The sequence below is a fragment of the Elephantulus edwardii genome, unplaced genomic scaffold (assembly GCF_000299155.1).
Source record: "Elephantulus edwardii isolate Elephantulus edwardi_28Jun2011 unplaced genomic scaffold, EleEdw1.0 scaffold00089, whole genome shotgun sequence".
NCBI classification, from domain to species: Eukaryota; Metazoa; Chordata; class Mammalia; order Macroscelidea; family Macroscelididae; genus Elephantulus; species Elephantulus edwardii.
Genome location: NW_006399839.1, coordinates 3,281,055 through 3,303,423, shown reverse-complemented (window position 1 = coordinate 3,303,423; position 22,369 = coordinate 3,281,055). Strand labels below are relative to the sequence as shown.

General features: G+C 47.0%; 1 protein-coding gene across 1 annotated transcript in view; it reads left to right on the top strand.

Annotated features, from left to right (window-relative positions):
* KSR2 (kinase suppressor of ras 2) overlaps positions 1-22,369 on the top strand; it is a 425,537-nt gene that overhangs the window by 304,520 nt on the left and 98,648 nt on the right. Inside the window, exons 6-7 of the mRNA XM_006890405.1 lie at positions 5,407-5,476; positions 9,854-9,937. Coding sequence (XP_006890467.1) covers positions 5,407-5,476; positions 9,854-9,937 — 154 coding nt within the window. The remainder of the gene's footprint in view (positions 1-5,406; positions 5,477-9,853; positions 9,938-22,369) is intronic.

The window sequence follows — 22,369 nt, the reverse complement described above, 5'->3', positions numbered from 1 at the left end:
GAACCAACGCTGCAACTCTGGTTAGGCTTTTTGTCTTTGGGGTGTTTTTTTTGGGGGGGGAGGACTGTAAAAATTCTCTTCAGATAGCAAGAACAGGCAGTCATTTAGGGGTTTTGTAAAAGTGTAAAGGAAACTTTTGAAAAGTGGAGGCCTCTGTCTTAGGAGTACTCCCCTCTCCTTGTTCCTTCTCTCCCCACTGCCACCCGCCCCCTTCATCATGTCCCACGTTGACTTGATGTCTCTGTGGTTTTTCCATGTGCAGTTCCTCTTCTGGTCTGCCTTCAAATTCACTAGATTGGAATCAGAGAGTTCTTTCTTATGAAGCTTTAAATCTTGGAGATGCCTAAATCTATGGGCCTTCTGGCTGGCTGACTGTGTCCCAGGCCAAATTAAACCCATTGCTGTCAAATCAATTCCTTCTCATTGTGACCCTATAAGACAGGGTTAGAACAGCCTCATAGGGTCTCCAGACTGTGAGCTTTTCTGGCAGCTGAGTGCATGATGTCTCAGGTTGTTATTTTGAATCTACCAGCCTCACAGTAGCAGACAAAATGGGTAGTTCCCACCTGTAAAAACCTATGTATTTGGAAATAGAATGGAGGGTCACTTGGCACTAGAATTTACTCAATAGATAGCACTGAGTTTTGGGGGACTCTTTATGGGAGAATACTACTCTTCGTTCTTCAGTGGAGCTGCTGGTGGATTTGAACCACTAACCTTTTGGTAAATAGTCTAGTACTTTAACCAACAAGATTTCTTACCTGGTTCCCAAAACCAAACCAAGCTCATTAACTCATGGCCACACCCAGTGAGTTAACAAGAATGCAAATCTTTTCCAGGGAGCACTTGGTGAATTTGAACTGCCAGTCCTTCATTTAGCAGCTCAACATGTGAGCTATTAGACACTCCACACCCCCAACGATCCCTTTGTCTGGCTACCAGGGGATTGTAATGACCAGAGTTCCCAAGTCCTCCCCCTGTCTTCTAAGTGGAGCCATTCCTGTAGGGATCTCGACGTGGGACCTGTGGGGAGAAACCCCCTGCCTCCACCATGCTCCATTGCCACGTGCTGAAGATGAACATTTTCCCGAAGAAAGAGCTATTATTCTACCCTGAGGACTGAAGGCACCAGGGATGTGCAAATTCTGCTGCTGTGTCTGCATGACTTATTATCAGAAAATTAGGGAAGAAAAGAAGGTTTTGCTCCGCTATGGAGACATCTTAATAGGTGCTTTGATTGTTAAACAGAAGTTTCTGTATCAGCTTAATTGCTGTAAATGTTATTTGCCTTCTCTGTTATGATAAGGCCTGAATTTTCATAGATTCTTCCCCTTTCCCTTGAAATAGGTTGCCTTTGCTGTAAGGTTCTTGCTGGCAGGTTTAATGAAATCCAAATGAAGAAAGTAAAGAGAAGCTCTCAGAGTTCAACTCTTCACACCCACATAGGAGCCATGTGGGGGTTATTTACTGCTCAGGACTAAAGATGCTGCAGCCACTGTTTATAATTGACAGAACTCACCCCCCATTCACACACATACATACACCCAATACTGGGAAATGAATCCAAACTATTAAACTTAATTACATCATCTTATTTTAAGAGGATACTGCCGTTGAGAATAACAGAATAAGTGGGCCCCGTGTCTGACACTGGCATTTGCTCATAAGAATGGAAGATTTGTTCCCTAACAACCTTCAGAGATGCTGTCTGCACTCCTTTCTAGGCATGGATGGTGGTGGAAGAGGGATAGAGAAGTGGAGAATCATGAGAGCAGGACTCTTTACCTTGACTCTGTCGACATTTAGGATCAGGTAATTCTTTTTGTGAGGATCTGCCCTGGACCTCACTCAAGCGGTGGAATTTTTCAGTTGCTTTGAATGAAAAAGAAAAGAAGTTGGACAATGAATAAGAAAGACTGAGGAAGAACTGATGCCTTTCAACTGTAGTGTTGGCAAAGAAATTTACTATATCATGGATTGGCAAAAGGACAAACAAATCTGCACTGGAGGAAGTGCCACCACGAGCTCCATCCATGAATGAATGGAGGCAGGGATGAGGAAACGTCGTCCTGTATGTGCTGTCAGGAGATGCTGGTTCTCGGAAGAGGGTGACATGGTGGGAACAGTAGAGGGTCACCAGAATACACGACGACCCTCAATGGGATGGGCTGACTCAGTGGCCAGTAGAACGGGTTTAAGTGTGCCAGAGATCATGAGAATGGCACAGGATAGAGGCAAAGCTTCGATCTGTTGCTCACAGGGTTGCTGTGAGTCATAGATGACTCAACAGCAGCCCTGTGCCCTGTGGGAGGTCAAACGGCACCCTTTGTCTGTCCATACAATGCCGGTAAGATCTATCCCCTGGTTATGGTAGCCTGAAATGGCACTAGGCATTGCCACATGTCCTCAGAGGGGCACTGGAAGACACCCCAGTAGAAAATATGCATATAGGGGCTTCCGAAGGACTTGTAACTAATTGTAAAGTGATTGCTTGATGTTCTCCTGGTAGTAATTGATTGTGTGACCTCCCACTAGCTTCCGCTCTGAGCTCCTGTGACTTCTTTTGCACAATGAGGATGGGCTGAAGGACTTTTCTGACTTCACAGAAGCATAGTTTCCTGGTGTAAACCGCACAGTATAGTGGTCACTACATACTCAGTAAGCGTGAATGGTTTTTATTAAAATAAATCTTGAATTCAGCAAGCATGTATGAAGTAAGCCATGTGAAGAAAAGGAGGTGTGACTCCTTGTGTTTGACCCCCTTGCAAACAACAGCAGACTCCTTGGGACCCTCTTATGCTTCACCCACAGCAGACATTGCTAATCAATCTTGATGCTCTTTCTTTTACCCATGGTAGACATTGCTAATCAACCTCTGTGCTCTTTCTAGTCAAGATGTGGAATCTTTCTCAACCTATTTCTCTAGATTAAATATGTCTCACTATTGTTGACTGGTAATGGCACATGACATGACACACATGGGTGCCTTTAGTTTTGTAGGTTTGCACAAGGAGGCTATGGGTGTGCATAAACACTTTCTCCCAGACACAGCTCTTATACCTTGATGTTGGAGAAAGAAGCATAAAGGATTAGCAGGTAGTATCCTACTTAACTCATCTGACTTCAGTCACCAGTGAGAGAAAACTAGAAATGGAAGGTTATTCTGTTTAAAAAGAAAAAGAAAATACTTTCTTCTTGTCTTTTTTATTACCATCAGAAACTTAAACAAGTAGTAACGTTGACTTTGGCTTGATGACATTTAGTTTTCTGTTAAACTAAAGGAATTTCCACAGGCTAGAACTCGGATTAATATCTCATGCTGTCTCCGTCTTGGGTTTTCTCTGCCCTTTAGAGCTTAGAAAGTCATTAGCTCTCCCAGAAAGAGACCCAGCTCTACAAGGGCAGATTTGGGGCTCCTGGAAACAGCGTTCAGATGGCTGTTGACTGTGCCATTAGACAGAAGAGAAGAGTGAAAGTGTTAGAGGTTAAATGGCTAAGTACTCCCCGGTAGGCTGGGACATGCCCAGCTCCCTGATGAGTGCATGCTCTGTAACAAGTGCTGTGAAGAATGAGCAGCCTGGGAAGGGAGCTGGGCCTCTCCATCTGGCCTGAGAGCTGACGTGGGGGTCAACCACCCGCTCCTTCTGCCTCTGTCTTGATGCAGGTCTCACAGGCAGCACTCGTTCATTCCTGCTGCTGTTTCACACCTCTCTGGGGCATGCAAGGGTGGGGAGGATATATGGATAGTGGACAGATAGGATGAAGGTAAGAGCTGCCACTCAAGGTCTGTGAATAGAGAGAGGCACTGAGCGTGAAGCGTGTATGATTCACTGTTTCACCCTCCCATCCTTCCATCCATCAACCCACCAACTCATTCATCCACCCACTCATCTATCCATCCACCCACCCACCTGTCTATTCATCCATCTATCTGTCCATCCACCCACTCACCCATTTATCCATTTATCTATCCATGCATCCATATATCAATTAATCCATCCATCTAACCACTCACCTACCCCATCCATAAACCCATCCTCCATCCATCTGTCCTTCTAGTCACCTATTTAACCCCCCACATACCCACATATCTGTTCATCCATCCGCCTATCCATCCATTAATCCATTTACCTACACACCTACCTCATCCATCAGACTGTCTGTCCACCCATCCATTTATTCATCTACCCACCCATCCATTCATCTGTCCACTTGTTCATCTATCTACTTTTTGTAGCATGATTTTAATCTTAATCTCCAACATGATTGGAGAGTTTAAAAATAGTTGCCTATGATATGCAGAAGGTGATAGACATTTAAAGTTTGAATTTGTGATTAATGTATTTTAAAAAAATAGTTAAAACATTAGTTAAATAATTTTATGAGTTGTACAGGGCATGGCATGAATTAGGAAAACTGTATATTTGGAATATGTTTCCATTATAACTTTGCATCCAAGGAACCTGTTCTAGAGCTGCTCAAGCCTGGATTCAGGCCTGCTGTGTATTGAGTGTCTGAACTTGAACAAGTCATGTTCCCTTTCTAAGTCTCAGTTCCCTAACCTATGAGATGGGAAACCTCCCAGCTCCTGTGCTTGGGCTGGTGTTTTTTTGTTGTTTGGGTTTGTTTTTGTGTTTCTTTTTGTTTGTTTGTTTGTTTGTGATTTATTTTGTTGTTGCTATTGTTAATGGATGGCTTCGTTTACTTGGTGCTCATGTAAAAAACTTCTACAAGGCCAAACCTTGATTAACACCTACCAGTTAGTGTGATGATTCAAAGATAGAGGCTCTCCCTCAAAGGAAGCGAGGGTGTGGTAACCAGGAGAAGCTGAGAGCCACTGTGCAAGCAGAAGACAGCACAGTGGAACGCAGCACTGAAGTCAGGGGTCTGAAGACATCACTGCCGTCTTTAGAAGCAATGTGCTTACATTTTGATTTTCTAATTAGAAAGTCAAGGATGGGGGAAATGTTCGCATATATTGCCCATCAACACATCTTTAACAGAGCAGAAGATATTTTCTGAATACAAAAAGCTTTTCGGTACATCATTGTCACTCGCGGACAAGCCAAATAAAAGAAACACTTTTAGAGTTCATTCTTCTGGGAGTTGCTTGGGCTGCGTTGATGGTATCATGAACTGAAGTGTGAGTTAACTTAGCCCACATAAAGCACACCGTACGTGGAAGTGAAGCTCAATTTCCTTTTCCCCATTTTTTTACAGTAGTATTGCCCAGGGGCCCATATGTTAGTTGAGACGACTGTTTTCTACATGTCTTTGTTTTAGTGAGTGATTTTGGTCAGCAGCAGTATTGTTCCTGAGGACGTCAAGCCTCTCTCTCCCTCCCAAGCCTCAGCCAGCAGCCTCTATCCCTCTGTTTAATGAGTTTTTCCTCCTTTTTCCCCACAGACACTCTCTCAGTGCCTCGCTGGTCCCCACAGATCCCACGCCGAGACCTGGGCAACTCCATCAAGCACAGGTAGGTGCCCTGGTGCCTGCCTCCCGGCCACTGAGGTGTGGGACTGGGCTCTGACCCTCTACCCGGGTCAGAGGAGATGAGCAGCGCTTTGCTCAGCTCCTAAGTCACTGTGTCCCTCCCTTCGGCCAGGCTGCCCCTTGGTGACGTCTGCTTCCTTTTTTGCCTCCTGTTATACAGCCAGTACACAGCAGGGACAAGCAGGGCCTTGAAGTCAGCTTGGTGTGTTTTCTGAGCCCAGCTGCCCTAGCCTGGCAACCTTAAGGAAGCTACTTGACTTCTCTGAGGATCCATTTGTTTTGTTTTTTCATGAGGCAGTTCTGACGGGAGTGGTGAGGATTAAGTGAGATAATGCATGGAAAGGGCTTAGCACAAGGCCCGGAAAATAATAAATACTCAAGAAATGATATTGTTGTTCAGATACGTGCTTTATATTCTAGTTTGAGGTCACTCACCCAGAAGACACAGACAGAACCGGAGCTGCCAGGTGTCTGTCTGCTGGGGTGTGGGACGGTGCAGAGCTGAGTGCCGAGAACAGCCTCTGTAGGGGTACACCTGCCCATTACTAGGGAGAGAAGAGACCCCCAAAACCCACTCCCATCAAGGTTCCCAGGCCTGTAATCTTGACAGGAGCAGAAAGCCACTCCTTTCTCCTGCAGAACAGCTGGAGACTTCAAACTGCTGAGACCTTTTGATTAACAGCTGAGTGCTCTGACCAGCATACCACCAAGACTCTCTGAGAAAGTTCCAGGAATCTCATAGATGCTTAAAAGATGACCCTTAACTTGCCACTTTTTATTTCCTTTAGTGCACACTGAGATAGGTGGGGCAAGTATGGGGGTGCCCATTTGTCAGATGAACAAACTGAGACCCTGAGTATTGCATGATGGATCTGAAAGCCAGTTGGCTTCAGCCCTCTGTGTTCCTCTGGATCATGACTGAGCTCTTCGTTTGCACTGGGGCTCCCTGGACTAGCCCAGAGGCTTGTCTGCTCACCCATGGATCCTTTGGACTGCTATTTACAGTGTGTCTGGACCAGCAGTGCAGCGCCGAGCATGATGCAGAGTGGGAGGGCCCAGCCCAGTGCAGGGAGCAGATGAATAAACAGCACAGCACCACAGGACCATCAGTGGGTAAATACAGGGGCAGACACGCAGCCTTGGCCGAGGGTGAGGCAGGAGGGAGCACGCTTCTCCCCGAGGCCACCTCATCAACACTTCTTGAAGGAAGTATGTTGACAAGGCCGTTGTTAAGACTCACGAGAAAACGTTGGAGGAAGCAGTGAGAAATATGTGACAGAAACATCCAGAATCCGGAGGTGAGATGCAGAGAGGACATGTAAGAGGGGGTCTAGGTGTTTGTTTCAGAAACCCTGGCTAGCCTCTCTACACCAGGCCTGGTTCATGGATCTGCCCCACCCCCTCAGTTGCCCACCTCAAATGAGCACCATCAGCTTTCTTCTTCCTTCTCCCCTTCCACCGGTTTACTCCACTCCTTGACTCCACCTCATCTGTAAGACTGGCTCTAATTCCTGGCAGGGTGAGAGCAGTGTGAGGGTGGCTACTTCTGAAGGCTCCCAGCTCCACAAGGGGTAACTGCCTGCCCACATCACCACACTCAAAATACAAAGCCTCCTCCCATTAGGTCAGGTATCACCCCCACTGCCCATTCCCTCACCTGTTTTCTACTAATTCCAACACCAATCTTACGGCTACACTGGGTCAAAAATTCGTTGTAATAGCTACACAGATTTTACAGAACCATGGTCATGATTATGGGGTTTATGAGGGAACTTAACAGGCTATAATTCACATTGGCAGCAGGATACAGATACAGTCCAGACAGCTTCTCTAGCGTGGCTGCAGGCCCTTTGACCTCCACCTCATGGCTTAGGTGAGTGTTATGAGGTTCCCTTAGTCCTGCCAGTTGCAGCTTCTGGCTCTGGCCCTGAGGGACCACAGTCCCAGGTTAACATTGGTTTTCGGGTTCTCTGCTGAGGGTGCTGTTGCTTTTGTGTGGACCCTGGTCTGGCTGGTGCAGGAATCTCTAGCATCACAGGACTTGTGGTGCCTCCTCTTCCTTTTTGGTGTTGAGGCTCCCAAATTTCTACTGCAGAAGTCATTCCATTAAATGGCAAGAGTGGCCAGTCCCTTTGTGGACACACTAACACAACAGGTCCTGTTTGCATGATCCCACCCATCCATGTGACAAAGTCGAGCTCAATGTCGAGGAAAGGCATTTTGTACAATAAACCACTGACACCACCGGGTTCCACCCTTTGACGTCACGCACCCCTAGGATTGCTGCGTCCTGTCTCTGCCACATTCTTAGACTGGCTCCACGCCTGGATCATCCTGCATTTGGTTTGCCCTGCCACCAAGCCTTTTGGCTCTAATGTTGGACCATCAATGAGATGGATTGACACAGTAACTGCAACAAATGGATGTGAACGTGGTATAGACTGTGAGAACAGCACAGGATAGGGCTAGGTTTTGACCTGTTGTTTACAGGGTCACTGTGAATCATGGTGGACCTGATTACACCTAACAGCAATAATACTGGGACGAGGTGGGCCTCTAGTTCTCCAGTGCGGCTGTCCGAGGAGAGAGTCCACCTGAGGCTCTCCAGATCTTAGACACATCTTCTCAGGAGCTGAGAAGTCTCCTGCCCTCTTTGGAGCCAGGGAGAAACCTCCCCTCATCTCAGCTTTGGTGCAGAAATGAAATTCAAGTCCCATCAGCTGTCATGTCAGGTCACCTGAGTCAGAGGAGGAAAGGAGTGAGCTGGTCTGGGGAGGGAAGGACTGGAAATGAGAAGAGACCCACCTGCCACTCCCCTATCAGCCCAATCCCATGATTGTTTTTGTTTCTATGCGATGTTGAGTCAGAACCAAGTCATAGCTTACACCCTCCCCACCCCACAGCAGGTTTTTCAAATGCTAGAAATTGCATGGGAGGAGGTTGCCCATGTGTTCCCCCCAGAGCAACTGGTAGATTTGAACCATCTCCCTTTGGCTTGGCAGCACAATTCCTCACCCACTAGGCCCCCAGAGCTCCCTGACCCCTTGGCTATAATGGATGTAAAATGTTTCCCAGGGTTGCCAAATCCTACCAAACAGACCCCATTAAACCCTGTCCCCTCTAAAGGGGGCAGAAAGGAACTTAACTAACCATCTGGCCCAAACTGGAGAGACTTTTTCTTGGCAGCACAAGTCTTCACTGGGATGTATGTGTTGGGTGGCGGTTTGTTCAGTTCTGAAAGGCTCTGGACCCAGATCAGGCAAATGGTACAGCAGAGAGAGGCAACACTTCCCTTCAGATTCCTGGGCTCCAAGTTACATAACCACCGCCGCTACTTGCTGTGACACTCTGAGGTGGTAAAGATTAGATACCATTCCTGCTGGCAGGGACAGAAATTGAAAATTAAAATTAACTTTGACCCAACAACCTTCAGTACTTGGGCCCAGCCCTGCTGTTCCCTCCTCTCTCTCCAGGAAGCAAGCACCCTGCCTGGCAGTAGGGGGATTGGAGAAGCTAATCTACTTCCTGTTCTCCCATTGGTCCACAGCTTTATATGAGAGAGCGTGAGATAGAGATGAAGAGAGAAACATTTGCTGTGGAGTTGATTCTGACTCAGGGCAGCCTGGTGTGTCTCAGAATAGAACTGTCCTCTATAGAGTTTTTCAAGGACTAATTTCTCAGATGTAGCTTGCCAGGCCTTTCTTCTGAGGTATCCCTGGGTGGATGCCAACCTCTAAACTTTTTGGTGAGCACAGAAACATTTGTTTGCACCACCCAGCTATGTATAGGCACACTCTGAGGAACCTCCCCTGTATTGTCAGCAGACATCAGTGCTTCACAGATAAACTGATGAACTGTGGTCTGTTAAGATTTTTAATTCTAAGGAGCGCTGCTCTATTGTTCAAACTTGGAGTCTCAGCTCTTTGAAGCTTTCCAGGTAACATGATCATCTGTGACCAGCAGTGACACTGCTGGGCTCCCTGAAGGCCTCACCTGACTTTGCAGCTTTCTGTGGTCAGGTCAAGTCCAGTCCGCTGTTCTGTGCTAAGCTGAACCCGGCATAGTGCAGACCACCTGGCATTATTTACTGAACAAATTCCTGTTATGAAAGCTAAAAGTCAGAGTCACAACCCTATTTCTGGGGTATACACTGTATTTCAGGGGTTATCTCATCCAATCTTTTCAACAGTCATTTTCCCGATGAGGAGACTGAGGCTCCAGTGATATGTGGGAAGAAGCAGGGCTGGGATCCAGACTCGTCCAAGGCAGCAGTTCATCAGCTTGGCCTTTAAGCAGTCGGCGCTTCCAGAGCCTGGTCAGCACGGTTCAGCCTCACTGAACGGTTCTCTCTCCTCCACAGGTTCTCCACCAAGTACTGGATGTCGCAGACCTGCACTGTCTGTGGGAAAGGGATGCTTTTCGGCCTCAAGTGTAAAAACTGCAAGTAAGTGGCTGCCCCTGTAGCGACATCAGACAGAGTCACACTGGGCTTGGCGGTAGCTCAGGGAGCATGGGATTGTCCCGGGGCAGCACCCTGGAGTCTGTTTAAATAAAAAGTAAGGAAAGTTTGCTGAGGGCTAGAGATGGTGATAGCAGGAGCAACATCCTTTGTCATAAGGTGAACTTGGCCATTCCACTGGACCACAAAACAGGATATGTTCTTAAATTGTTGCATTGGGAACTAAAGGTAACAACATTCCTTATTGACTTAAGGTCCATCAAGAGAGTTAAAGGCCACATATCTAGATGTGAGACTTTGGTAATGATATGCCCATAACACATAGGTGAGATTCTGTGATTGGTCAAAGGCATACACCTTTCAGTTTATTACAGAGTAGTCCCCAGTTGGCAGAGAGAATCCATTTCTCTGGTGACCTGTTGTTCTTCCTCAGTCACGTTTATTTCTGGGTGTTCGTTGCAAAGACTTAGATAATTTTGTATCTCAAGGCCCATATTGCATTGATTTGTCTATGATGACAAAGACCTTTTGTTGGTTTTATGTGCTGTTGACTGAAAGCTGATGAGACGAGAATGCCCATCTTTCTCATGTGGAGCAACTGGTAGATTTGAACTCCCTGTTTTAGGGTTTCCAGCACAACTCCTTACCACTAGGCCACCAGAGCTCCTAAAGAATCTTCAGGAATAGGCTTAGTTGTCTTGCATAGGCCGAGCCTTGGAACAAAGGATTGTTGTCTTTAGAGTATAGGGCCCAGATCAACACCAGGGTTAAAGTAACCATTAGAAATGGCAAGTTTTTAAAATCCCACATGGATTCCAGACTCATGTCAGGACTTTATAATGCATTTAGGGCTCTGTTTTTAGACTGCCCTGTTTACACAAGCATCAAGTATCTCTGATTTTTTAATCTCATACAGTGTAAAAGAGCCTCCACATTTGGGACAGTGGGCCCAGAGAGCAGTTCTTTATAATAGCCATAGCTGATGGAAAATGTTAGAAATAATGTCTCCTGGGAAACCGGGATGCCCTACATTTTCATAGCACTTAAGATGGAAGGTGGGCAAACTTTGTAAGGTGTCAGATGATAAATATTTCGGGTTTGTAAGAGAATCAACAGAAAAGAGGAAGACTCTGAATAATACGGAAAGGCACAGCGTCTGCCGCAGTGGGTTCCCACACAGCAGACATTGTGAGGGTGGAGAAGGACCGGGCAGTGTTTCACTCTGTCGTACATGTTGCTGCTATGAACTGAAACTGACTAGATGGCACCTAACAACAATAACAACAACAGGCCACAGGTTTTCATTTCAGCCACTCACCTCCGTCTCATCGGACAAAGCAGCCAAGGAGTGCGTTTAAACAAGTGGACATGCCTGTGCTCCAATATACATTACTTATTGAGACGGGCCGTGGGCTGGCTCTGGCCCCTTCGCTGTGGCTTGCCAGCCCCTGAGTTAAGAGGTGTCTCAGTCCTGTATCTTCACTGTGTTGTTTGAGGTGGGAGGCAAGCATCCTCACTCTCCCATTGTCCAGATGTGGAAGCTGAGTCAGTGCCAGCAGGATCAGCCAGCCCGCCTCAGCTCTCACAGCTGGGACGTGGCTCGCAGGGCTTGCACCTTGGCCCCTGTGTCCAGTTTGCCCACTTTCTGTGGTGCTGCACTGGTCTCATGTTCTGGTGAGAAGGCCAGACCGCACAAGCCCTCCGTCCCTCGTCCATTCCCCACTCACTGCAGGTCATGGCTGGCAAAGGCAGGAGAGTCTGTGATCCTGGGCTCAGATTCTCAGTTAGCTGAACTCAAACCCAGGCTTTCCCCACTCTTTAGGGATGTGACCTTGGACAAGTCACTTTGCGTTTCTGTCTCCAGCCTGCTCATTTCTGCCTCATCTGGGGGAGAGCATTCAGTAAAGCCAGTGCATGACACAGCCTGATGTCAACAACAGGGCTCCTTTTGTATCAGTTCTAACTCTTGAACCCCACGTGTGACAAAGTAGAACTGCACTCTAAAGGGTGTCCAGTGACTGATATTTTGGGAGGCAGATTGCCAGGCCTTTCTTTTGAGGTGCCTTTGGGTGGACTGGACCCTCCAACCTTTAATTCAGTGGGCAGTTGAGTGCATTAACAGCTCCCAGCACCCCCAGATTGCAGTCAGAGTTCAGTTCTCTGTAAAAGACTGCAGTTGACTTTCCGAGCACCCTCCCTATCCCCCTCTCTCCCTCTGTAGACCTGGATTAAGTCTACTTTCTGCTCCAATCACTAGAAACTAATCAATAGCATTCAAGTGCATACAGTAATTGCAAATGCATGTGTGGCTGTGTGCTTTCTGGGTTTCACTTAGTGTAAAGAATCCAAGGAATCCCTCTCTCCCCTGCAGGCCTTGCTCTTCTGGGCATCTCAGCCTCTCAGTCCCACAGTGGCAGCAGGGGCGCACTCACTCCAGTTTAGACTGGTCTCAGGTAGTGAGCAAAGGAGTGAGACTGGGGAGAGTTGATGTGGAATTCCAGCCCTAAGGAGTCCTAAGCTTCCTGGGGTTTCTACCACACCCATGCCTGCCTGGGATAGACCTGGCTCTTGGTGAAACCTCAGGATGTTGGCCCCTGCACCTCCTGAGCCCAAGAGGCACAAAGCCCTGGGTCTGGTCCTCAGGCTCTGGTCTCTCTGCTGCTCTTGGAACCCATCCCCTCCATGCCTGATCACACCGAGCTCTGAGGGAAGGGCAGCCTTATGTCCCCACACCTGCTACAGGGTGGGGCCTTTGAAACCAGGCATTTAGGTGACAAGCATGTGGCCAGGAGTCCTTCTGGCTGAACACTTCCTGAGCTATTCTAATTTTCAGCACTGGAGGGGTAATTCCTAGGAGGCCTTTCACCTGGCTCTCTGTTCTAGAAGTTGTAATGAGCAAGGACGTGGGCCTGCAGGGAGCAAGGAGTGAGGATCCTGGGGTGGGGAGTGTCTACTGGGGGCCAGGAGGGGCTGCAAGGAGCACAGAATATGGAAACAGCCAGAAGGGGTGTGATTGATTGCCAGCTCCATCTTTGAGCTTCCTGTGTGAACTTACGCTAGAAAGTTGCCATTCCAGGCTCAGTTAGCAGGACTGCAAAATGGGTATACTGTAAGTACACCCCAAAGTGAAATTCTTAGGGTTTTCAAGAGCCCACTATTCCAGAAGTTTGTGACTGAGCTGGCTTCCTAGTAACTCTCAGTCTGGAAGCTGTGATGCAACCTGTCTGCCAGGAGTAACCCTGCTGGTATTTACAATACCGATGACATCACTTCCACATCACCTTCACAGTTAAGCCACCTTGGTCTAGAGAACTGCCTGGGGGGGAAAAAGTCTGACTTGGAAGACATGTAGCTTGGTTTCAAGAGGGACCAGTCCCTTGAGGACATTGTAAGTGGACAAATAGAAGGTTGGTGTAAAAGAGGAAGACCCTCGATGAGATGGATTGACTCAGGGGCTACAAACAAGGAGTTTAGGCAGAAACTGTGAGGCTGGCCCTGTACCACATAGTGTTGCACTGTGTGGTACAGAGGGTCTCACTGTATGTTGGAATTGAGGAAACCATACCTAACACCCACATAGTGAAATAGCCTCACCTGAAATGACAGTGTTTGATCAAAGGACATTCTTCTTCCTTCTGCCTGAGCAGACCCTGCCAGAATGCAGGGGAGAGGATCCCAGCCCAACCCTGGCTGCTTTGTTGTCCTTCCCACTCAATTACTCCTCCCAGAGAGAGGCTGTCCAAGTGGGGAACGGCCCTGTCACAGCTGCAGCAAGACTCCCGGGTGCTTTGGAAATGCGGTCCTTGACCTTGTGTGCTCACGGCAGCCCATAGACTTATCACCATTGTGTCACTATGAGCATGACGGCAGCCCATAGACTTATCACCATTGTGTCACTATGAGCATGCGTTACTGGCATCACCAGTCCAAGTTTGGACTCAGTCTTCTGTGAATTATGTCTTGCTATTTTTGTGTTAATTGTACAAGGGATAAATGGATGTGTATCTGTATGCATTTACAAAGGTGGGATAATGTGGGGCTCACTTCTCTGCTGAAAGAAAACTCAGAAGAGATACAGAGATAGGTAGTGAGCTGACCTCATGCCCAGGGCAGGTAGAAAAGTACAGCCAGCATGCTTCTTGGTCTCACACACTTTGGGCATGTTGTCAAGTGAGATCCGTCCGTGGAGAGGGACATCGTGTTTGGAAAGATCAGCTAAAGAGAGGAAGACCCTCGTGGAGATGGCCTGGCATGGTGACCGCTCCAGTAGGCTCGAGCACAGCAGAGAGTTCGAGGCTGGCACGGCGGCAGGCCGGGCTCTGTCCTGTCGTGTCGCTGTGAGTCTGAGCAGAGTTGGTATCGCATAACAACCCGACACTGATACAACAGTTAAGTTAACCATTAAGTCTCATTGAAAGACTGGTGGTTCAAATCTCCCAGCCACTCTTTGGGAAAGTAGCCCTGGTCTTCTGCCCCCACAAAGACTGCAGCCTAGAACACCTTTTAGTGCAGTTCTATTTTGTAACATGGGGTCACACTGAACAGCACAGAATAAGGGTTGGAGGAGAGAAGGGGGCTAGGAAGGGAGGAATGGGGGCTTTCTGGGAGGGGACCACTTGCCTGTTTCCTGAGGAGCCTTGGGAGTTGACCTTTGGAAGTTGATGACTCAGCTGATCTCTGTCACTTCCGAGTAGATTCGAACTTCGCACCTTTTGGTTAGTAGCCCAACATGTAAGTCTCTTTGCCTCCAGGACTCTTGGCACATTTGCTGTTGTGTCATTGCTAGGTGCCAACAAGTCACCTCCAACTCACAGCATCCCTGCCCACCCTTGCACCCTCCTCACCACCTCTGCTCTATGCCCATTGTTTCAGTCGCTGTGTCATTTTATCCCATTGAGGGTCTTCCTCTCTATCGCTTTCTACTTTTCCAAGCATGACGTCCTTCCCCAAGGCCTGGCCTCTCGTCGTAACCTGCCCAAAGTATGTGAGATGATGCCTTGCCATTCTTGGCTTTAAGGAGCAGTCTCACCACTTCTTCCATGACAGTGTCTGCCCTTTTGGCAGTCCATTATAGTCGTCACCAACACCACAATTAAAAGACATCAATTATTCTTCATTCTTCCCTATCCGTTGTTGAAAATACGATGTCTTGGGGAAGACCCACCTTAGTCTTTTAAGTGACATCCTTCCTCACCAGTACTTTAAAGAGGTCCTTGGCAGCAGCTTTGCCCAGTGCAGTATGTACGTTAAGAGTGGTTAGTAAATACTGTTACTAACTTGATGTCTTGATTTCGGGATATCCCTCCATCCAAGAATCCAGGAAGCTTCTCTTTCATGTTTAACCCCCCCTTCCCTCCTACTTCAGTGAAATGCCCACTTCCTCCGGAATGATCATCAGCTGGCTTGTTGGCGTTCTGAATAGCGAGATTAATGAACTAATAGGAAATCAAGGCTCAGAAAGCAGTTTGCTGTCATCTAAATCGAGGCATTTTCCTCTAATCGGTCCACAAGCCGGGAATGGAGTGTAGAGCAGAGCGGTCGATGTCAGCACAATTCACGGATTGTCTGATAACTGTGGATTCAGCTGCGGAAGTTTGCTTTTTCAGAAAGAGGCTGATGGGTTTTTTCCCAGCGCTCAATCATGTGTTATCTGCACCCTTCCCGCTTGCTTCTCAGGGCCCCCTCTGCAGATCTCTGCACCACTGGGTCCTGGCCCCTGGAGACCTCTCTGCCCTCGTTTGCATTTCTTCAAGGGGGATGCAGAACAGTGATTTGGTGGAGTTGGAACCCCAAGCTTTTTATCTGCAGAGGCTGGAGCCAGAAAGGAAGGGCCATCTTTCCAATTACCAGAGGGGAGTTAGCGTTTAGCTGGCGTACTCAGATGATAGTTTCCTCCTCGCTCCACATAATTCCCTCACTGACCGTGCTTTCCCCTCTAGCTAGGTGGATTGGTAGTGATTTTTAAGAAGGTATTTGCAAGGAGTTAGTCCTTGGCCAGCCAAAAGCTTGTGTGATACAATCTCTAAGCTCATTTACACAACCAAGACCATATTTCCTTATCAGTCCTTCTTTGTTTTCAACTTTTGCCTTCCAATCACCAGTTATTAGTGCATCCTGATTGCAAGTTCTATCCATTTCAGACTGCAGGATTTGGTAGAAATCCTCAGTTTATTCATCGCCAGCTTTCAGGCTTGATGAGACTATTTGAATAATAGGCACCTATGATAATCCACCTGTGTATTGTACTTCGGGACAGATCTTTGAAATGTTCTTTTTGACCATGACTGTGACACCATTCCTCTTCAATATGTCACTCCCAACGTAGTAGATCATCTGTTTGTCTGATTCCAAATGGCCAATTACTGTCCATTTCATCTTGCTAATGCCAAGGATATTGATCTTTATACATGCCAGTTAATTTTTGACAACTTCCAATTTTCCTAGCGGCTTCTTCATACTTGCCAGGTTCCAGTTATTAATGAATGCTTGCAAGCATTTCTCTTCATTTTTAATCATGCCACATCAGCAAATGAAAGCCCTTCACTGGGTAATAACTTCGCTCACTCTGTCTGTGTTATTGTTGTTGTTATGTATCACCGAGCGGGAGCCGACCCACAGCGGACCATCCAGCAGGTTTGCAGGGGCGGTAAATCCCATGGGAGGAGCTTGCCCACATTCCTCCCACAGAGCAGCTGGTGGATCCAAACAGTGCACCTTCCTGTTAGCAGCGCAGTTTCTTACTGCTGAGCCACCAGACCTCCCCCTCTTTCCTGTCTTATTTTAGATGCCTTTCGAGCTGAGAGCCTCTTTTTTTCCACCTCAGTATCAGGCAGCATTCCACTGTTATTCGTATCATTTCTCAAAGACCTGCTGTTTCAGATGTGGATGGCCTGCCCTGCTTCCCAGTCTCTCTCAGCCCTAGATGCTCTGCTGAGAGCTGCCCGCCATGGGTGACCCTGCTGGGGCGTGAAACACGAGCTTCCAGCTTCACAGCAGCACACAGGCCACAACAGTGTGCAGACTGACAGATGACCACTGGCTTGGGTCAGGCACACCTTAAAATTAAATCCGTGCCAACTTCAGCATGTTCTCTGTTTATCAACATGTTGTCTATTTGTCAACTTGTTAAGATTTTAATTTCATTTATGTTAAGACATAATCCGTACTAAAGGCTATACAAAAACTTTCAGTCTTCACCAGCAAGTGCCTCAGGTCCCCTTGCCTTTTACCAAGCACGTATCGTCTGCATATCACAGGCTCTTAGTCAGCCTTCCTCCAGTCCTGGTGCATGTTTTTCTTCATGGAGTCTGACTTCTCAGATGGTTTGTTCAGCACACAGATAGAATTAGTATGGTGAAAGGGTGTAACCTTGACACACGCTTTTCCTGGTCTTAAGTCATGCAGTGTCTCCTGGTCTGTTTGAATCACTGCCTCTTGGTCTATGTACAGATCTCAGTACATGACCAAAAAGTTATTCTAGAATGTTCTTTTCTCACCATACCCATAACTTGTCATGATTCTCACAGTTAAATCCCTTTGCATAACTGGTAAAACCCAGGCAAACATCGTTCTGGTATTTACTTTCTGCCAGGATCTATCTGATGACAGCAGAGACACCCACATCGCAGTCTGAATCGTATTAGAATGCCTGACAGTTCTGTGTTGTTGATCACTTTGCTTGTGTGTGATATGTTGTTCAATAATTCCCACATTCTTCCAGACCATCTTTCTTTAGGACGCACATTAAAATGGATCTCATCTAATTGGTTGACCAGTTAGTTATCTTCCATGTTTCTTGCCATAGATAAATGAGGGCTTCTAGTGCTGCATTAGTTTTTTTGAAGCACCACGAGTGGTATTCAGTCAATTCCTGGATGTTTGACTTTCACCAATGCATTCAGTGCAACTCAGACTCCTTCCTTAAATACCACTGGGTCCTGACCAGACTGCCTCCTACAATGCTTGAATGCCAGTCAATTCTTTTTGGTACAGTGACTGTCTATTTCTTCTGTCTTCCCTTGCTGCTTCCTTCATGGCTTAATATTTTGTCCATAGAATCTTTCCATATTGCAACTTGAGACTTTAATTTTTCTTTTTCAAACTGAGACAAGATCAAGTGTGTTATTTACTTTTGGTTTCCTAACTAATTATTTTTATATTTTGTAACAATATTTTACTTTGTCTTCCCGAAACATCCTTTGAAATGTTTTATTCAGTTGCTTTATACTATTATTTCTTCTATTCAGTTTAGCTTCCTGCCTTCCATTGTGGTCCTTCTTTCTTTATCATCTTTGCAATGGCCTTTTCCTTTCTGTATGGTGATGTCCTTGATGTTACCCCACAACACACTTGGTCTTTGGTTATTAGTACTCAGTGCAGCAGTCGTCTCTAAATTCAGGTGAGGAGATATACTCGAGGTCATACTTTGCCTTCTGTGGACTTGTTTTCCTTTTCTTCAGCTTCAGCTTGGAGGTTAAAAATCCATACAGTTTCTCTATCAATTGACTGTTCCTTAAATGCTCAATGTAAAGTTATTATGTGACTCAGCAGTAGCCGCTTCTTCTTGTTCTGTGCCTTCGAGTCAGAACGGACTCACAGCTCACCCTCCAGGGGATTTTTCAGAGTCTGTAAATTGAACAGAAGGAGACTGTCCACCTTTCTCTCTCAAAGTGACTTGTAGATTCAAACTGCTTGCCTTTGGATTGGCAATGCAATGCTTTGGCCACTAGGTAACCAGGGCTCCCTCAACAATATCAAACCTGGGTATATACCCCAGAGTCTTCAAAGAAGACACTCAGACAGAATTCTATGCCAGTGTTCATGGCATCACTATTCACTACCATAAAAAAGTGGGACCAAAAAAGGTGTTTATCGGTAGATAAACTGATACATAAAAGGAGGTGGATGCCTCGAATGGAATACCATTCATCCATAAAGAGAAATTACATGCTGATACATGCTGTGGTTTAAAGCAACTCTGAACACATTAAAGCAAAATTAAGTTAGACACAAATGGGTGAACACTACATGATTCCATTTGTATGTGTGAAAGATCTTGAATTGTGGGATTAGCAATTGCATTCACCCAAAAGTTGATCAGTATTTACCAGGGGTTAGGAGAGCAGCTCTGGTAATGTAGTGGGTGACAGACAAGTTGGGCTGGTCACCTAAAGGCCAGCAGTTCAAATCCACCAGCTGCTATACAGGGAAAAGATGGGCAATCGACTTGCTCCCATTAACATTTACAGCCTTGGAGACCCAAAAGAGTATCACTGTGAGCTGGAATTAACTCAGTCTAACAGTGTGTTTGGGTTTTGGTTTAGGAGGGAAGAGGAGAGGAATGATGGATGAAGGGGCACTGAGTTTTTGTTGGCGTTGATGTGACACTTTTGAGATTGGGTGGTAGTGATGGCAGCCAACTTGATGAGTGTAATAAATGACACTGAATTGTACAGTTGAAAGAATGGTTACAATGGCAAACTTTATTTCTTTTTTTGCCATAATGAAAAGACACAGTCCCTGCCCTCAGTTGACTCACATTTTCTGTCCTTGTTAAGTTCCCACCTGCCTCAGGACCATAGTGGAAGGTTAACTCTGCAGAAATAGACATGTTCACTAAAGCAGCAGGCTGTAAGTGAGGAACTCCATCCAGACAGATGGAGTGATAAACAAGAGGATAACAAGGGCCAGAGGACAAGTGTGATGGGCTCTCCAGTCTTGAAGGAAGAGGAGGCCGGGGCCAAGGTGATCTTAGCAGAGAGAACAACATGGACAAAGGCTTGCATCAGATCCCAAGAGGCCTTGAGCATCCTTACTAACTGAAAGGATGGAGGTTCAAGTCCACAGTTAAAACCCAATGGAAGGTCAGCTATGAGTTGATTAGAGAGAGACTGACTCATGGATTCCTTGGTGGCCTAGTGGGCTGTGTGTTGGTCTGCTAACCAAAAGGTTGTCAGTTTGTATCCCCTACTCCCTCAAGCAATGAGAAATGAAGTCAGGTTCTCCCTTTTTAAGGAGTCCAGCCACAGAGATCCAGTAGAGTCGCTGTGAGTCTGAATCGACTCGATGGCAGTGGATTTTGGGTTGAGTATTACTCCCCCATACAGCTCAGAGCCTGTGGCTCCATGGTACAAAGTCCCGAAAGCCTGGTGCCCTAACCCCAAGGCAGACAGACTCTGGGGAGCAGATTATAACCCTGAGCCCCCCAAGGAGCAGGATGAGACCAGGTCCACCCGGGCCACACTCTTGCTTAACTTCCTTCCTCTTCCTTCCTTGTTCCTCCAAGATAGACTGGGTTTCTCCCAAGAACATGCACTCAACAAGTCGTTGGCAAGGATGCCCATTTCAGGCTGTTTGTAGGGACCCCAGCCTTTGCCAGTAAAGCAATAGGAAGAACGCCAACCCCGTAGGTGGACGGAGCCGGGTTCAGGTCCTGGCTCTGTTACTGCCAGCTGTGTGAGGCCGGGAAAGTTTTTCAATCTCTCTGATGTGAAGTGAGGCTAACTCATTTATTCAGAGTGTTAAGACGTGAGCATGCCCCAGACATGGTGATGACTTGGAATCCCTTCAACTTAGAGTTTTTAAATAAGTTGCCCAGCATTTATTTACTTGCAGAAATTGATGTTCTAATAATAAAAGTATAAAAAGAAACAGACACACTAAATTACCTTTGCAGCTCCTCTCTGTTTTTCTTTGGTTGGGATTTTTGGAAATTACCAACCTCTGCGCGGGATGCATGTTAAAAGGCTTCTGTCAATGTGTCCCAGCGTTGGTGCCGTTTACATGTACCTCTTTGTTGTGGGGCTGTCCTGCGCGTTTAGGATGGTTAGCAGCATCCTGACCTCTACTGAGCGACCTCCACACCACTCCACCTCACCTCCACGCGCACTGCTGTTGTTGTGTACCATGGAGTCAGAACTGACTCGCAGCTGACTCTCCAGCCAGTTCACAGAGGCGGTAGATCACCTGGGAAGTGATTGTCCATCTTTCTCCTGTGGAACCACTAGTGGACTCAAACCATGTGCCTTTGGCTTGGCAGCTCAACTCCTTACCACTAAGCATGACAACCAAAAATGTCACCAAGACCAAAAATAGCAAACCTGTGCCCCCAGGTCTATTCCTGTAGGACAGATTAGAGCTTCCCCATAACATTTCCAAGGCTGTGAATCTCTGTGGAAGCAAACACATCCTTTTCTGGAATAGCTGGTAGGTCCCAACCACTGACCTTGTGGGTAGCAGCTAAATGTTTTAACCACTGTTCCATTAGGGATCCTTAAACATGTTACCAGGCATTGTCACATATCTCCTGGGGAGGTAGAACTGCCTTTGTTGGTGAACCACAAGTTTATAAATCACACCTTCCCACCCAACGAGACTATAGCATGTGTTTTCCGTTTTGAACCCTGGCTCTCAACTGCTTGCACCATGCATAGATCTGTGACTAAAACTCTCAGTGGATCACAGGAGGGCCAACCATCCCAGGATGCATGGAACTTGCCCTGCCTTGGTGCCCCTAGTCCCGTGTCACAGGAAGCTCCTTCAGTTTCCCCCTCACCACACACACACACCCCACACATACACGGCAGGGAGCTCGGCTGGCCTGTTGATAGGGAGTTGCACCACCAACCCAAACGCATGCAGTTTGAATCCACCAACTGTTCCACCAGATAAGGTGGGAAGTCTGCCCCTCTCAGTTTACTGCTTCTGAAAACCCACTGGAGGGTCAGCTATGAGTCAGTTCTTACTGGATGGTGCACAACCACCACCACCACCACAACATGCCAGCAGCAGTGCTGTGTTAACCAAGAACCTTCTGTGGGTTCCGCTCACACTCACTGCCCTCCTCCATGGGAGTGAGGCCTGCCCCTGTGTCCTGTGGGCAAAGAGTGGTGTTTGGGAACCCGAGTTACGCAGCGCAAGATTGCCCGTGGGTTCCACTCTCAGCATCCTCCTGAAGACCTCTTCTCTCCCCTGCAGCAGCCTAACTCGGATGACTTGCTCTTGCTGATTTTATTTGGCTCGTTCTTGCTTTTCCCCATGTGAGATCAAAACTCAAACTCACTGCCTTTGAGTCAATTCTGACTCCTTAGTGACTTTCAGGTAGAGGGGATCTGGCCTGAAGCTGTATGTCTTTATGGGATTAGCTGCCTCGTCTTTCTCTCTTGGAGAGGCCAGTGGATTGGAACCACCAAGCTTTCACTTAACAGCCCAATGCTTTATCCACTCTGCCATCAGGGCTGCTATACAAGGTGACGTGACTGGAGTTTGCTTCACTAAGCCATTCACCTCTTGGCCCAGTTGAGCTCTGTTATCAGACCTTCGCACTTTGCCCTCAACCCTCTTTAGTTCCCTTCACACCTTTGTGCTCTGCAGTCTGCTCCCTGGCATCAGAATACAGGGCTTTGTCACAAAGTGTCC